This window comes from Haliotis asinina, chromosome 6, assembly GCF_037392515.1.
Source record: "Haliotis asinina isolate JCU_RB_2024 chromosome 6, JCU_Hal_asi_v2, whole genome shotgun sequence".
In the NCBI taxonomy this organism is placed as follows: domain Eukaryota; kingdom Metazoa; phylum Mollusca; class Gastropoda; order Lepetellida; family Haliotidae; genus Haliotis; species Haliotis asinina.
Genome location: NC_090285.1, coordinates 9,040,750 through 9,059,423, shown reverse-complemented (window position 1 = coordinate 9,059,423; position 18,674 = coordinate 9,040,750). Strand labels below are relative to the sequence as shown.

At 41.3% G+C, this 18,674-nt stretch overlaps 1 protein-coding gene across 1 annotated transcript; it reads right to left on the bottom strand.

The window, feature by feature from the left end:
• Nucleotides 1–4,170: 4,170 nt before the first annotated feature.
• LOC137286827 (uncharacterized) lies at nucleotides 4,171–7,240 on the bottom strand. The gene is made up of 2 exons (XM_067818834.1): nucleotides 6,291–7,240; nucleotides 4,171–4,177 (listed from the first exon to the last, which is right to left on the bottom strand). Exons 1-2 carry the CDS (start codon nucleotides 7,238–7,240, stop codon nucleotides 4,171–4,173), a joined length of 957 nt encoding a protein of 318 aa, XP_067674935.1.
• Between the last annotated feature and the right edge of the window lie 11,434 nt (nucleotides 7,241–18,674).

Below are 18,674 nucleotides of genomic sequence, written 5' to 3'. Positions count from 1 at the left end.
CTTTGACTCTGCTAGTTTCTTATCGAAAGAACAGAGTCTCTGAGTGAGCATTTTGTCCTGATCTCGTTTGTAAGCACCCCTTCATGTTTTGAATCAAATTATTTCTTTTCCAAGATCAAATTGCAAAGTAGTATAACATATCAATAATGCAAATAATGAATTATACATTTATACAGTCAGCCCGTACATACGGCTCATGATGCTTATCACGTTCTGTTGTCACAAGTACGGAAATCTCATATTTTTTCATCCACAATTGGTTGTGAAAATGTGTTGTTTTGGTTAGATTTCTCTGGTGCAGGCATAGCTGAAGAAACTTTGACATCATACTCACACTAACATTTCAAATCTTTATTCCAACAAGCTTTCTTTATATCCATCACCGCAAAGAGGACCTGTGAGGCCCGATCAGTCACTTTTTTATGATTTATTTAATGAATATAAAATACGTGTAGGTCTGCATTTATTGGTCACATTCTAGTGATGTCACCTGTATTCACCATGCGAAAGGAATAAGAAAAATGTCAATCAAAGAGATATATTCAGAATGCAGAATTTCGGACGAAGTTGGAGGAATTTTATTTTTTGTTGTTGAAATGAATTAACGCAAGGGTATGAATGCTGAGCATTTTTATAAAGAAATACAGTACAGTGCACTCCGGATGTCAAATGACCCACTTGTTGGATCAGAGGTTAAAAGCCATTTTAGAGAACTCTAATTGTTTGTTTACAGGTCAGTCTGCACTGAATATATTGTGTTTTAAATTAAGGTATTTCTGCTAAATCCTGTATTCTACACTACTTGAGTTTATTGTGCCTACCTATATCCTATCCTCATATTCTAGGGTGCTATTTGTTTATGCATTGATATTTTAGAAGCACATTATTCTGGTACAATGCATTTGTATGACAATGCTATATTAACGAATATATTTCCTGAACAGGTACTATCCATTGGTATCTTTCAGCACAGAATCAACATATTGAAAAACCTGCTATATAAGTTCACTATTCAAACACCACGCAATGAAGGTATAAACACTCCCAGTCACACACACAAAACTGGAACTGATTATCACATTTATATTACTGGTTATAAACGTTCACAGAACCATTGGCATGAGACCACATCCAACATTATACAGAGATAAATGTTTTCGTTTCAAACAGAAAACGTTCTACAATAATACATTAATGAATATGCTGCTCTGTAGATTTAAAATTCTATCACTTATCAGTTGAAACCAGCAGCTGAACCAACCTAGTTTGTTGACAGATAAGGAAATTTTGAGATCAGTTTTCTCAATAAACATGCAACGGTTTATTTAACATCAACACATATCCAAACTTCAACCATATTGGCTCTTGAAACTGTTAAATCAAATTTGCTACCGCTGACTTGGCATCAAACATCCACACAGTAGAAATGTTGCACTTTGATGAAATTCCTCAACTATCATCACCATCAGTACTGATGTAATGACACCAAATGTGCAATCAGTTAACAATGTAATGAAGACCTAAATAGAGCTCAAGATAGACTGGAGCCTTGTCCTTGTATACCCAATGTATATGCCATGACAATCCGACGTACCTTTGCTTGTGTCTTGGTGACAGGTACGTGATGTAAAGTGGTATATTCTGCAGATGAGCGTGTATTGACGTATAACTCGCGTATATTCACCTAACGCCAACCGTGCTTGTAATACAATGCGACTAAAGGGATCGCGTGGTCAGTCTCGATGGCGGGTTATTCATGTCATCCTGTCTTAACTGCATAGACGGTGCACAAATCAACCACTAAACTATCTGATTCTCAGGGGTCATTTCAGGTAAATGATTTGTATGAGGTGTGTCAACATGTTTTACCACCCCTTGTGTAATACTTACAACAAACTAAATATAGAAAATGGATCAGAGGGGCTATGTGGAGTTGCATGTTCCCTGTTTACATGGTATGCTGTACAGTTAAGAAAGCTCCTGATTTTGTAAATTGCTTAGATCAGCGTCTGGATATCATGTGCCTGGTTCGCGAATAAGCCTGAGCAACTGGTTAATACGTTCAAAGGAAATATTTATTGATAGTTTGCAATGTACCGGGCTGAAAATGATCCCGAATATGTCAATGCTGAAACGTGATCCGCATATTGGAAGCTGTGCGTATGCATCTGCGTATAGAAATATGAAATCCGATCTCGGTCTTGTGTTATTGTTTACACAGCGGGAAAGTGCATGATTTAATATATGGAACAGATGGCATATATAGAACGACCATAGGGCATTACAGTACATGTTGGTTATTTGGGCGGCTCTTTAAAATAATAACAGGCAGTAAAAACCCTATTCTCTGGATGGAGTAAAGCGATGATCGTGTTTACACTGAAGGATTTATGTTATAAACAACCACAGTTAACAAGGTGTGCGAGGGACAAGAACAACGTTCTGTTTTGTGTTTTGTTCTCTTTACCACAAGCTGTTTACACACGACTGTTTTAGCTCTACAAATCATATTATGAATATATAAATGTACCTAGGAAGATGCAGGTCAGGGTTGGTCTTCTTCTGAACATAGAAGCAACAAGGATCTTTCCACATCACCTACGGATCTCTGTCTTTCGATTTTACAGTTGTGACTGTACAGTGTATATATATATTCGTTTCACTGGTATTACAACTGCAGCTCTCCCATTTCCCACCCTTTATGCTCACCTTAAATCAGTACTAACTGACTAAACTCTTTGTGGAAACATTGTTTGCAGTTTCAGTTGAATGAAGATAATCCCTGGTCAAGATACTGTAATAAGCATACGATGTCGGACGAAGAATGATTGTTTAACTCCCAATATGACATGTCTTAGTGAAGTTTAGCTTCGAAGGTTAACAGTAACCCTAATGAGTCAGTGAGTGAGTTTGGTGTTACGTCGCTTTTAGCAATATTCCAGCAATATCACCGCGAATTGTGCAGGGAATCAAACCCGTACTATCCCGCCACCCGTAACACAAAGGAAGGTCTACACATCTGTACAAAGACAACCTGACCAGAGAAGTTCTATAAATTTAAGCTTCCAGAATTACCTTCATAATAGTAATATCCAATGTATGTATAAATACTTTCTGTTTGTCAGAATGATTTGGAACGTAGCACATATAGTTACGAAACATTATTCAGTCAGAATACTCATGAATGCTGTTCTGCTGTCAAATGTCATGTTTTGGACCAAATCGACAATGACACTGTCAGAATCGTGGCGTCATCACTACCAGTGTCCTCCTTTCTGAGATATGTGTCAAGGCCAACGTTGGCAAATGCAGAATCACTGTTCTGTGGAGTTGTCAAAGTATTCCGGCTAGTGCTAGTCACCACATTCACTGCTCTGACGAGGGGACGTGCTAGTCACCACATTTACTGCCCTGACAAGGGGATGTGCTAGTCACCGCATTCTCAGCCCTGACGACGGGATGTGGAACAACGTCAAGGCAGGTGACGCTATCACCAAACCATGACATATCTAGATGTATGTACATATGTAATTACATTTTCTGCACATGCTCACTATCTCATGTTTCCAAGTGGTTCGCTATTGATATATTACACCTTTAGGGTCCGGGAAGACGTTGTATCATATATATGTCACAAGCAACGGCAGAAGGTAACACACCCCAAGAGCACGAGGGAACGACGTGTCACACAACAAAAATACACACAAAAATGACGTCTATTTATTCTCTAAATATTTGAATATTTAACACACCCAAAGTTGAACAGTCTAAAACGTGGAAATGTATTTTTGGAGCGCCCAATCGCGATCTGACAAATCATTTTGTAGGCAAAGACATGTTATGCAATTAACCATGTGCAAACCAATTACGAATTACTCCCAATTCCTGACGCGAAAATAATCAAAAGCCGAGCAATTATAATGCTAAAAGTAATGAGGTCATTGATATTTGTGTGGCCAAGAATTAGCAAGAATAGTATGGATTTACATGGTATATGGACCTTCTGAATGATATCCTTGGTGTATTGCCTCCCAACAAATCAACTTTTTCCAAAACCCTGACTGCCATGTATGGTTATTCAATCGATTGTTAAAATGAATGACATGAGTGAGTGAGTGAGCTCCAATATTACAGCCATATCATGATTAAGTCAAATTATATATTCACTGATCAAACCCTGTCAACGAAGGATAATAAAGTTACTAGATTATCACAAATGAGGTAAAAATAGCGAACATGTATCTTGTAGTTTGGACAATGCAGTCTTAAAAGGAGCTATTTATTGCCAACAACTGAAGGTAGATCAACATGCTAAGGTCCACGGGGACTTACTTTAGCTACCTGCATGGACCCTAGCTGGATTTACACCATCCCTTCAGCCAACTAAAAACAAGGTACACTTAAGAATGAAGATTTTTATGGATATCAACTTCTTTATGAGAGAACACAACGTTTCGGAGTTAATGCTTACTCCTTCATCAGGTGATTGAGAAAGGGATACAGAGGTGTATTTATATGTACAGGTAAAACAATAACAAAGTAACAAGTGGAATGAGTTAACGAAAGCTAGTATAAACAAGCACTGATAGGAAGCCGATAGTTAAGATAACAATGATGGAAGCCAATGGTAATGCATTACAGTTGATTGGATATGTTTACATAACATGATTGGGGATAAGGATGGAAGCCAATGGTGATACATTACGCATGATAGGATGATGTACATAACACACGATAGGGAGTGAGCATGTTACATGAGGGTTGGTGATGTACAAACACAAGTATGTACTCGGGTAGATAGGCTATACATGAATTACATAGATAGAATGTACACAGGTAGATGAGATTAATTTATCAATAAGTCCCAGGCACTTGGTAGGTACACTCCTTGGTCGCGGTTGATGGCTGGTTTCTGTCTCCGGATCTCGATGGCCTCTTGCAGTTTCCTTTGGCGCCAGTTGTTGTTGTTGGTAGATAGTATCCTAGTGTCCTCCCATCGAATTGAGTGTTCAGGGTTCTTGAGAATGTGTTCAGAGATGGCCGATTTCTGGTCGAGTTTCCTGACTGAGGTCTGATGTTCCTTCATTCTGGTGTTGATTGGTCTCAGCGTTTCTCCAATGTATAGGTCGCCACAGTTGCAAGGGATCTGGTAGATGCATCCTCTCGGGTTAGGGTGTTCACAGCTGGGTCCTTTACCGTTGGCTTTTAGGTAGGTCTTGATGGTCTTGCCACTGGAGAAGGTGACATCGATGCTGGCTTTGGTCTTGATGAGGCGTGATATTTGATGACTGATGGGGCCAAGGTAGGGTATGGTTACTCTGATGGGTGATGGAGAAGGTTTGGGGCGGGGTTCTCGGTCCTTAATGGTCTTGTTGATGGTGGCTGTGACGAGCTGGGGAGGGTAACCGTTGAGTGTGGTGAATGTATTTCTGAGGTGGTCCAGTTCATTGTTTAGGGCATCGGGGTGGCAGAGGGCTTTGGCACGTCTGGTAAGGGTGGCGATGATAGCTTGCTTGATCTGAGGGTGGTGGCAGGAGTTGTAGTGGATGTACTGGTCGGTGTGCGTCGGCTTGCGGTAAACTGAGGTTCTAAGTCCATCGTCTGTGGTGTGGAGGGATACATCAAGGAAGGGCAGGTGTTGGTTGGTCTCAGTCTCCATGGTGAACTTGATTCTTGGATGTTGGTCGTTGAGGTGGTTGAGGAGCTCATTGGGGTCGTTGTCATAGGCGATGGTGGTGAAGGTGTCGTCGACTTTGCGGTACCAACAGAGGGGCTGGAACGGAGCTGTGGAGAGGGCTGCTTCCTCGAAGGAGGTCATGAAGATTTCTGTAATGAGAGGAGAAAGAGGTGAGCCCATGGGGAGACCGTGGATCTGCTTGTATATCTTACCATTGAATGTGAAGTAGGAGGTGTCAAAGCAGCTGCGGGCGAGGTTGATGATGCTGTCTATGGTGAGCTGGGTGTCCAAGTCATCTATCCGGTTGGCTAACTTGCTGCGAAGGATGTCCAGGGCTTCTTCTAGTGGGATGTTGGTGAAGAGGTCCACGACGTCGTAGCTGACCATGGTGCCTGTGGGGTTGGATTCTTTCAGCTGGTTGACAAAGGATGAAGAGTCGCTGATGTAGGACTTGCCATCTTTGCCAAGTGGAGCGAGGAGACGTGTGAGGAACTGGGCGGTGTTGTAGAAAACTGAACCTCTTGAGCAGACTAGGATCCGGGCTTTGGGCGGGTTCTTGTGGATCTTGATGGTGGCTCTTCCGTATGGGGCTTGGTAGTTGATAGGGTTCAGCTGGTTGAAGATGATGTCGTTGATTTCTCTCTTCTCATGGAGGTCCTTCAGGGTTTTCTTGTGTTGTCTTTCTAGTCTGGCCGTCGGATCTTTCTTGATATTGAAGTAGGTGGTGGTGTCTGAGAGGCTGTTGTTGACGAGCTGGAGGAATTCCGGGGTGTCCATGATGACTGCTGCTTTGCCCTTGTCAGCTTCGGTGATGGTGATGCTGTCATCCTTCTTGAGTTCGGTGATGGCCTGTCTCTCTTGGTGCGTGAGGTTGGGGCGGGGCTTGGGAGCTTGCTTGATGGTGTATATAATCTGGTGTCGGAGGTAGTCTACGTTGCCATTGGGAGCCAGTTGTTGAAGTCCACTTTCAATGCTGGTGATGAAGGCATCTGTGTTGATCTTGGCGGCGACTGGGACATACTTCAGGCCTTTAGCAAGGAGGGATGTCTGAGATGGTGTGAGAGGCTTGCTGCTGAGGTTGATGACTGTCTTGAGGTTGGTGTTGTTGTTGTCAGCTTCGGGAATGTTGGAGGTGGAAGGACGTTGTAACTGGGTGAACTTGGTGATGTGGGTAGTTTTCACTTTCTCATGGAGGTGCTGCTTGGTCTTCTCTGCTAAGGACTGGGTCTTGTGGTAGAGGTCAGACTCGAGGGTGTCTTGTAGGTGGCTTCTGCTGGTTTCAATGTCTTTATGGAGATGGGACTTGTGGCGGCGTAGGTGCTGTATCTGGTGCTTGACTATTCTGGTGCTGGCATTGTGGAGTATCTTGTTGATGGCAGGTGAGCGAGGGACAGGAGATGACAGTTGAAATCCTCTGGGAACGAGGTTGTTGTCTCGGCATCGTAACAGGAAAGTCAGATGATTACTGGTTTTCACAATTTTGCTAATAGAGCGGTTGTACCTGTTGATGGATGTGACTGCATCATCTCCATGTTGATGTCGTATCAGGTCTTTGAATGTCATTTAGAAGTGAAAATACAGCAAACCTCTCACACCATCTCAGACATCCCTCCTTGCTAAAGGCCTGAAGTATGTCCCAGTCGCCGCCAAGATCAACACAGATGCCTTCATCACCAGCATTGAAAGTGGACTTCAACAACTGGCTCCCAATGGCAACGTAGACTACCTCCGACACCAGATTATATACACCATCAAGCAAGCTCCCAAGCCCCGCCCCAACCTCACGCACCAAGAGAGACAGGCCATCACCGAACTCAAGAAGGATGACAGCATCACCATCACCGAAGCTGACAAGGGCAAAGCAGCAGTCATCATGGACACCCCGGAATTCCTCCAGCTCGTCAACAACAGCCTCTCAGACACCACCACCTACTTCAATATCAAGAAAGATCCGACGGCCAGACTAGAAAGACAACACAAGAAAACCCTGAAGGACCTCCATGAGAAGAGAGAAATCAACGACATCATCTTCAACCAGCTGAACCCTATCAACTACCAAGCCCCATACGGAAGAGCCACCATCAAGATCCACAAGAACCCGCCCAAAGCCCGGATCCTAGTCTGCTCAAGAGGTTCAGTTTTCTACAACACCGCCCAGTTCCTCACACGTCTCCTCGCTCCACTTGGCAAAGATGGCAAGTCCTACATCAGCGACTCTTCATCCTTTGTCAACCAGCTGAAAGAATCCAACCCCACAGGCACCATGGTCAGCTACGACGTCGTGGACCTCTTCACCAACATCCCACTAGAAGAAGCCCTGGACATCCTTCGCAGCAAGTTAGCCAACCGGATAGATGACTTGGACACCCAGCTCACCATAGACAGCATCATCAACCTCGCCCGCAGCTGCTTTGACACCTCCTACTTCACATTCAATGGTAAGATATACAAGCAGATCCACGGTCTCCCCATGGGCTCACCTCTTTCTCCTCTCATTACAGAAATCTTCATGACCTCCTTCGAGGAAGCAGCCCTCTCCACAGCTCCGTTCCAGCCCCTCTGTTGGTACCGCAAAGTCGACGACACCTTCACCACCATCGCCTATGACAACGACCCCAATGAGCTCCTCAACCACCTCAACGACCAACATCCAAGAATCAAGTTCACCATGGAGACTGAGACCAACCAACACCTGCCCTTCCTTGATGTATCCCTCCACACCACAGACGATGGACTTAGAACCTCAGTTTACCGCAAGCCGACGCACACCGACCCGTACATCCACTACAACTCCTGCCACCACCCTCAGATCAAGCAAGCTATCATCGCCACCCTTACCAGAAGTGCCAAAGCCCTCTGTCACCCCGATGCCCTAAACAATGAACTGGACCACCTCAGAAATACATTCACCACACTCAACGGTTACCCTCCCCAGCTCGTCACAGCCACCATCAACAAGACCCTTAAGGACCGAGAACCCCGCCCCAAACCTTCTCCATCACCCATCAGAGTAACCATACCCTACCTTGGCCCCATCAGTCATCAAATATCACGCCTCATCAAGACCAAAGCCAGCATCGATGTCACCTTCTCCAGTGGCAAGACCATCAAGACCTACCTAAAAGCCAACGGTAAAGGACCCAGCTGTGAACACCCTAACCCGAGAGGATGCATCTACCAGATCCCTTGCAACTGTGGCGACCTATACATTGGAGAAACGCTGAGACCAATCAACACCAGAATGAAGGAACATCAGACCTCAGTCAGGAAACTCGACCAGAAATCGGCCATCTCTGAACACATTCTCAAGAACCCTGAACACTCAATTCGATGGGAGGACACTAGGATACTATCTACCAACAACAACAACTGGCGCCAAAGGAAACTGCAAGAGGCCATCGAGATCCGGAGACAGAAACCAGCCATCAACCGCGACCAAGGAGTGTACCTATCAAGTGCCTGGGACTTATTGATAAATTAATCTCATCTACCTGTGTACATTCTATCTATGTAATTCATGTATAGCCTATCTACCCGAGTACATACTTGTGTTTGTACATCACCAACCCTCATGTAACATGCTCACCCCCTATCGTGTGTTATGTACATCATCCTATCATGCGTAATGTATCACCATTGGCTTCCATCCTTATCCCCAATCATGTTATGTAAACATATCCAATCAACTGTAATGCATTACCATTGGCTTCCATCATTGTTATCTTAACTATCGGCTTCCTATCAGTGCTTGTTTATACTAGCTTTCGTTAACTCATTCCACTTGTTACTTTGTTATTGTTTTACCTGTACATATAAATACACCTCTGTATCCCTTTCTCAATCACCTGATGAAGGAGTAAGCATTAACTCCGAAACGTTGTGTTCTCTCATAAAGAAGTTGATATCCATAAAAATCTTCATTCTTATGTATTTTCACTTCTAAATGACATTCAAAGACCTGAAGGTACACTTAAACCTACCTAAATGTTTTTGAAACTTACGCAACTTGGGAACTGTTAACACGTGTGAGTGAGTTAAGATTGTAAGTCACATCGGCAAAATTTCGTGACGTAAATTACAAGTGGATGATATATGCTATTTAATTATCAGAACTCGTTTGTCACAAATAATGACTAAAAATTGCATGTAACAGTAAAATGTGTCAAAGTGCATGAACAATACAACATAACAACGGGCTATAGATCTCCAGCAATTGAAGGTAAGTCACCATACTAGCTAGGGACGATGTGGGCAGTAACATTCCTACGAGTGTTAACATGAATATGTATAGGTGCACTACCTGTTTTAGCATACTTGTCAGGTTTGCTGACATGTTTAATGCATGTCATCGTATGCCATTCGCGTAGACATGTACTTTGTAGTGTCTTGTCCAAGATTGCTCAGTTTTGGCGCTGAACAACAACCCACAAACAAAATTCATCCCTTGACTCAAAGGTGTTAACTGAGAATCTGTATTCCTAAACTATACATACGTGAAGACTGTGTATACCGTGAATCTCAAGTGCCTCACGAAATATGAAATACAACTAACCTCATGACATATAAAATAGGGTAACATCGTAGAAAACTCCGTGTACTGAAACTTAACAGAAACAAATTAATTCAGTTAGAGCTGTGTACCTGCCATATAAACCTCTTTACGTACCTATTATTGAACGTGCACACTATTCAGTATGCACTAGGAGCCGATATTCATTTGGTCTGACAAGCATAGTTCATATTCATGTCATGCTCAGACTCAATATCTTCCTATCCAACATGCCCACTTGTACATATTACACGTTGTTAATTGTTGACCTATCTATCATTGATCTCTTCGATTTCCTTTCAGGTAATTCCGTCTGGTTGACGTCGTACAGGTAACCGGAAAAAACGACATATCAACCGGGCCGTTATCTACCGAGATACCATCACACACACTTTACTTCATCTTCAAACACCAATCAATGCTGTCGTACTCAGATCTAGTATCTTCAATATGTAGATACAGATATTGCCTGTCATTTCGTGTCGATCTGTCTACTCTTTTCGATACCATTTCAGGTTGTTCCGTGTAATCAATATGCTATAGCTGGCCGGAACAGACCACATATCAACAGGGAATTAATGTATCGTGATATCATCACAAAATCGTTTGCTTTGTATTTTCAGAATTAACTCTGCCACCTTTCGATACACAAAAGCTTAATCCTGCATACTGAACAGGAATCTACTTTCGCTGCTCGCCAACAGCCACTACATTAGTTTCCGCTTAATGATAACGTTACATGCAAAATTCGATTTTTTCACTACAGTATCTTGTACATAGAATTTACAGACGGCACTGTGATCGAAATAGTTGCTTTGAGGATTTAGATGTCAGTCGCATATGGATTGTTGTTTATTATCGATTAATGGCGCAGGATGGTGTAAGATGACTGCAACCTAACGTGTTTGTCAGCAGGTGGCAATTAGTTCAAGACGATACACATGTGTACGTAATCGAACTTTTGCCAATACTCCATTTTAAGATACGTATGTTGTATAATGGAATAGCTCATAGGATTCATGAAATAATGCTGTTGTTGAGCTGAAGAGAGAAGTTGTGTGGTAAATACGTCTGTCCATACACTGTGCCAGTGCATCTGTTAAATGAACAAGAAAATGAGAACAGCAGACGGCCCTCTCAGTTACTGTCAGCACTGATTCACTCCCCTCTGTTTACAACTCAGACTACTACGAATGGGTAAGGAAACACGTCCAACATGATTGGAGACACTGGAGCCCGAGGTATACAATGTCCCAAAATATGTGTGAGAATATGTAACATGGAACATTATGTAAGGTGCAGCAACGGTTTTTAACAACTAAGTGATAATTTTTCTTTCATCACAAGAACAAAGAAGCATCCGATGTCGGAGTCCATTGAGTGATTTCGGCTCTATCATGGTCCTGAGTTCTGTATCAAGATGAACATGATTTGATGATGTACTGAAACGGAAGGGAGGTGCCAAGTTATGCATGCATTGCAGATGCATGTTGTTGTACTTAGTTTTGGGAATAGATATGTGTAGGTTCTAAATGCTAGCCTTTATATTTCAAATCACTTTATCTCTGTCCAGTGGCCTGACATTATAGAGCATCTGTCATGACTAGTAACATTCTTTTCCTACGTTTGCTAACCTTAAAAGTTGCTAAACACAACCGCGTTAGCTTTACATTTGTAGTACTTTCGTTCATTTCATTTCAAGGTACATATATATACATTTGCGTGAATATGTGTTCAAATTTAGAACTTAATACACAGCAGTGACATTTTAAACGTTTGTTTGAGTACATTTGGATCTTAAATTTTCTGACAGACATATCAACATAATGTACTTGAGAGTACGTAGTAACATCATTCTGTTATCACAGTAGATCAATGAACAGTAGATCAATGTACTACAATACTTCCTTCGAACCCTGAGTTTGTGTTGATAAATTATCCATACGCCTCGCACATAACATACAATTATATGAACAAAAGAGAGATGTCATATACTGAGTCAAAAAAAACCCTTCGCATTCTTTCTTAAGGGCACTATAAAAGAACAAGATATGTAAGATGGTTAAAATGTTATTATTTCATTGCTGAAATCTGTGTGATGTACCCGATACACTGATAGTGCCACAATCAGTTCCATTAGGCTACCTACACCGCCATTCATAAACATGGGTATACAGAATGTCAAGTCACAAGAATAAACGTTCGAAATTTCTCAGTTCAATATTTTGTATGGCTGTCCCGTGCATTCACCACTGCCAAACACCGTCTCCTCATCGACTGCCTGATGCTTGTGAACACGCGGTTGGGGATTTTGCGCCATTGCTCTTGCAAGGCAGCGGCAAGTTCCTGCAAATTCTGAGGTTGGTTCCCAAGACCACGAAGCTTTCTCCCAAGTGCATCCCGAACGTGCTCGATTGGATTAAGGTCAGAGGACTTCGATGGCCAGTCCATGACGTTGATTCCAGCGCTTTGAAGGGAATTTCGTGTCGACATCGCAATATACGGCCGAGCATTATCATGCTGGAACTATAGACCTGGGCCATGAGCCGCCATGACAGGAACGAGTTCAAGGGGTGAGCAACTGGTCGCGGTAAGCAGCAGCCGTGAGGTTACAGTACGAGGAATACATCCCATTGCTCTTGCGACGTCAATAACTGATCTTCCCGCTTGCAGCATGATAACGGCACTCTCACGTTGCACAATTGACTCTCGTGGCATTAAATGTACCGTTGGAACAGTGGTTTAAAACTGTTTTTTTTCAATTCCTGAGGCTACTGCAAACACGTGCAAATGAACAAAACGTCGATGCGAAGATCCCGTGATCGATTGCACATGCAAACCCTGATTTGGCACTAACGTCATTTGCTCGACGAATGAATGGGTTTGAGTGGCTTTTGCAAAAGTGTTTCTGGAGTCGAAAGATAGGGGTCGCATTTCGCATACATACATGTATCATCAGAAACAAAATTAATCATTATTTTTAAAAATTACATGTCGTGAAGTTTCTTTTTTGACTCAGTACAGTTGCATCTACACAAACATTTGTAAAATCCATGGTTTTGCAATACCGTTTTATTCGATCCAGGCTATTATTAATGTGACTGGATTTACACTATGTTTTTAATTCGGGATACGCATGAATATTCCATGTTGCTGGCACTGACTACAAAAGTGACACTCTTTGTATCGTTGTATTGATTTGTCTGTATATAGTGTGTTTCTTAACGTTTGATCTAAATAGGTTAAAATTAAATCAATTCTCCTGAACCACTCCTTGAGAATATGACTTTCTCTGAGATACCATATACTCAACCAAATAATATTCCTGAAATATATTGTTAATGTCATTATTAATACGGCCTGCAGGAAGAATGTTGATATCTATTACACCTGAATATTCTGAAACCAGAGGTACTTTTGTTACAGCAGCTGTTTTGTTTGGCTTGTAATAACACGTCTATTCACTCACGTGGTTATTGCATTGCTTCCTAATAAAATGGGTAATATAATTATTATTATTCAGTGTTACGATACGATCACACATTTACATCTTAAATTAACATAACTTTTAAATTGCTAAGTTCTAAATGAAAGCAGGTTCTTCGGATAAATGAAAAGACAAAACCACTGATTTCTTATGCACGGGTTTTCAAACGAACGACTTGACAGGAAACAGCGGTGTGTGAGAGATCTCTGGGGTGCACTCTGTTATGAAAATGTAAACGTGTTCCAACAAGAGGGGTTCTGTCTCGCTTAATTCAGCAGGACTGGGATCAAATAGCACAGTGGACATATCATAAATTCTGCAGAGAATACCGCATCAGATTGTCAAAAGCCTAATAATCCCTAAGTTCTGTTTATGGTGCTGTCGGTAGGAAGTTGACATATATATATATGTCCTATTTCACTGGGACATCATTGCCTTGTGAACATTTGACGGAATCATCATCCAACGTTGTTACAAGTACGGGACATATTGAATTAAGAAGTCATGGAGTACAAATTCTTTGGCTGTTTGACTTTGTATGGAATTGATGTCATGATACTTTATAACACTCCATAAAAACCGATCGATTTAGAGACAGAAACGTTAGCAGATTAAAAATATCAATCACTATAAATCAGATGTCTTGAAGTGGGTGATTGCATCAGATACCACATGCACACAGTTGAATGTATTTCCGTAGGTTCGTAGTTTAGGTATAAGCGATTGATGTGTAAAGTCAGTGGTTCCATGAAAACTGATTTGTTTCTTATGCGATGAAATCTCTGAAAGGGATTTTCATGGCTGACAAGGAGACCTAAGTGAGCATGAAATATTCCGTGAGTGCAAATTCCTGTACCCAGTTCCACTACTGAGGGGAAATCTGATGCTTTGATACGAGACATTTAACCATAAAGCTTTCGTATTTAAACATGAAAAGAAAGGCTTGCGTGTTCTGGGCTGTTTAGGAGCATGGGACACATACTGTGGAATTAGGTTCATCTAAGAGAAAAAATGGAAATTGTATTCATTTGTTTAACTGCCTATGGACTACGCTCAGTTCCTTACATTTCGATCGTACCAGTGCATTGCAATAAACAGCCATCGCCAAAAACAGAAAATTGTCCTTGTTTTCATCTGTGTGCAAAGTAAGTAACTATCATGCACTCAACTGCATGCATTATTTCTGAACGAAGATCTTACAGATGCAACTCTAATGTCAAAATACCCCTCCAAAAACATGCACATTTTTTTATGTTACATCAGCTATGCAAATTGAATTTAAAAGGTAGAATGAGTTTCAAGATTCCTCTTATGGACGTATTTATTACGCACAAGAATTGTGAATTGGGAAGATCCAGGTCAGAATGGGTCTTCAGGAACCGAAGCCATCTGGTCAGACTCGCTGAATTGGCTGACACATGCTATGATATAGCAATTGTGTAAATCGGTGCTCATGCCGTTGATCACTGGATTACCCTGCACCGACTCGAGTATTTGCTATATTGGTGAGAAAGGCATTAAACAACAACAGCATAACTGAAAGAAAATCTAACACTGTCTACCAAACGAGTAAAACAGAACTGCAAAGTGATATGAAAGTTATTAATCAATTTGTAACTGGGGTCTGACATGAACAATGTATCAATTTTGTCAAGATGCACTTTTTAGGGCCCAAATTGTTTCTTTTCACCGTCTGAGCATAGTCCTTTCTTATGCTATTCTTTGGTCAATGAAGTGGAATTACATAATTGTAAAAATACTTTGCAGCTAAAGGTTTAACTAGATATATGTATGACAGGTGTCTGTTGGGACATCAATGTATTCAAGTTTTAGATAGCATGCATCATTATCAAATGATATGTAGATTTATCAAGCCTTTGAAAGAGAGAGGGACATCATTGAACATACAGTTTGTACGAAAGTGTTGATCATCATGTGATACGTGAAACTGGAATGTCCCTCGGCATATGCATTGTTGGTGGAAAACCCACTGGTGCTGCTGATAATACACGGCCCCCTTTGTAATATTGATTATCGACGAACAATTGTACGAACCACTGACTGACTAACACTGCATATACGGATCCATTTCATCAGTGTGTTAAGTCAGAGGTCCCTGTTAATTCAAACTGTAACGAGTAACATTCGTTAACGTTAATAGTGATTGGGAAAATGGGCTGTAGAGATACCGCCGCCAAGTAGACGCTTGTTTAGGCAGCTGATGTCAGAAACAAGATAGCTGTCGTCTGAAAGTCAACGTGTGACAAAAGAATGAAAGAAAAGACGACATGCGCCTTTCACATCTCTTAATTCCCAGAAACCGATATGTCGTTTGGAGAACGCAGACGGAGTCTTATTTTAGGAGCTTTTACCAATGATGAAAGTCTACACAAAAGTATAATGCTATAAGCTATCTCATCACAACACAACAGGATCTCTACACTATGTAGTATGGTTATGATAGGAACAAAACGAATGTTCCCATTTGGAATAAACGTGTTCTGGCCGATCGATGGAAGTTAACCTTAAGTCGGTGTGATGTTTGCCTAATCATCAAAGCCCTTCACATAAGCTGCTCAGCAATGCGATAAGTCAGATGACTTACTATTGGAACAAAATTCCAATCAATTGGATCGGCTCATTAAACACGGTCTCGAGTTCAGAACGAAAAGCTGTCATAAGGAAAGTTAAAAAGCCATGTTGTGTATCAATAACGGTATTTCAAGGCTGAGAGTAAGAAATCGCATTATGATTTTGCGTCATAATAGGCCATTCGAGCACACTATTGAAAATGCTATTCCTTTCACATTTGATGAAGTAGAAAATGAAAAAGCGCAAACACAGAAATGCCATGGCCTTTATATCGTCAGTTGGCTCAAAGGATCACATTCTTAATCTCACCAGTTTTATTATCGTTTTTATAGTCTGGAATATGTTCCGCCAACGTCACATGTCGAGGAACACCAAAGTTGGCTTTTAGGTCATCTCTTTATCCGCTGCTAGCTCATTCATGGTGGATTGCATCGAATTCCATACTGTACACAAGATTACAGCTTATGTTTAACGCGTGAAATGAACACAACGTTCGTTTGTTACTATTTGATTTCTAGAATTACCTCAATTTCATCGCCAAGTAAGGCTTAGACTTTATTTAACATATAAATATCACCTACTACAACGGGGAAATCAGTGTTGCCCATTGTCTATGTATATGACACAGCCCTGATGTAGCGGTAATATTGCTGTGTGGGTGTTAAATGAACAAACACTTGCTCATAGTATAGTCGAAACTGTACAATCGACTTTGGAAGAGATTTCTTGGGAAGCGGTTTTGTTATACGTAGCCATTGACCGGTTCCGAGTCTATTTCACCATGAGAGCCCGGATAAATTTCTGTAACATATGTGTACACTTGTTTGTATTTTCGGGAAGATTTTAAACTATTACATGGTATTTCGTTCCTGTGTACGTCGGAAACGCATGTGCACTCACTAAAATGTCCATAAATCACATGAAACGTACATACATTCCACATACAATCCTAAATCCGGATATTGTCTTTCAACCGTTCGATATTTAATTGAAACGATATACAGACAACATAAAATGTTTTATTTCTCTGGAAATCCGAATCCATTTCCGGATCACACACTACTGTGTCCGCCTTAGCGGACAGCGTCCACGCTTGACAATATTTGGTAAGCAAGTCAACGGCTGGAATTCATCATTAAAGGGAAGGGTATCCTGAAATCGCACATTTAACTTAATCCCAATATTACATAGATTTGTAATACAAAATATGCATTGTATATCTAGTCAGATGTTTTTTTTTAAAAATTCATTTAATATGTCCCTCAACACTATGCATCAAAATGGAAAGTGAGCGCAAGCACTCACACGAGCTTCAACTTTCAGATTACGGCTATGAATGCCTTCAACCTAATGTTAGTTGACACAAATGGACATTTTTACTATACCTGGTAATATCTGAAATGATACCGAATCACCAGTCATCCTTAAAGTGTCTTCTTCTGAGACCAAATGTACGTCCGACCCTCTGCTTAGGAAGAAGCACCAATAAGTGGTGCACTTATGCCCGATTCCCTTTGTCTTTTGGACAAAAGAGTATGTGTAAAATACAGCAAAACTCTTTGCGTTTCTGTGTCAAGAGGGATGTCTTTCAACTTTCTACGTCAATCCCGTCTCGAGCAATATCCCAGGTGTCTACACTTCAGAATCACTGACGTACAGCCGAGCAACTTTCCACGAAACTTGATACCACTCTCGATCAAAAGAAGTTTAATCAGGATTACAACAGTCTTCTCAAAACTCTTATAAAGGGTTTAATGACATCATGAAGGCGACATTTCCCAGTGTAACAGCTACCAAACCTCATATTCCTTGCAAGGTCTAACTGGCCTCCATTGGTTCCAATATTTTTTTGGTGGGAATCTTAATAATCCAAACTTCCAGATTATTGGAGGAATCAATAAGCACACGCGATTTTCCTGCTAGTTAACTCTGTCTTAGACAACTTAGACAGGTCCATTCCTGTAAACGCCATCGGAACTACAGCAAAGGTGTGCTTTTCATAGCATGTATTTGATGTATGTACGTTAAATAACGGGAGGTAAAGTGAAGGAAGATGCTGGAGCGAGGGAAGAACAAAATGTTCAGTCAACCGTTTAGCATTGTTGTCGAAAACATCAGTGAATTACTTGGGGATTAATTGTTATACGTGGTAGCATGGAAAGAGATATTATGAGGAAGACAGAGAAAAGTAGATACTGTTCGGATATTATTTCATCCTGACCGACCTTGGTTACACAGTGAGGATCCTTTATGATGTCAGAGGCGTGTCCCCAGCAGATAACCTTTGTAACTGTGTCGGTAACAACGTCTTAGTAATAGACTAGAGAACCCTTCAATTTTTGGAACCAGTTTACCACTTTGAAAGATTT

Bases quoted from the DNA above. Each gene is read 5' to 3' on its own strand.
- LOC137286827 (XM_067818834.1), bottom strand. From the start codon at position 7,240: ATGACATTCAAAGACCTGATACGACATCAACATGGAGATGATGCAGTC.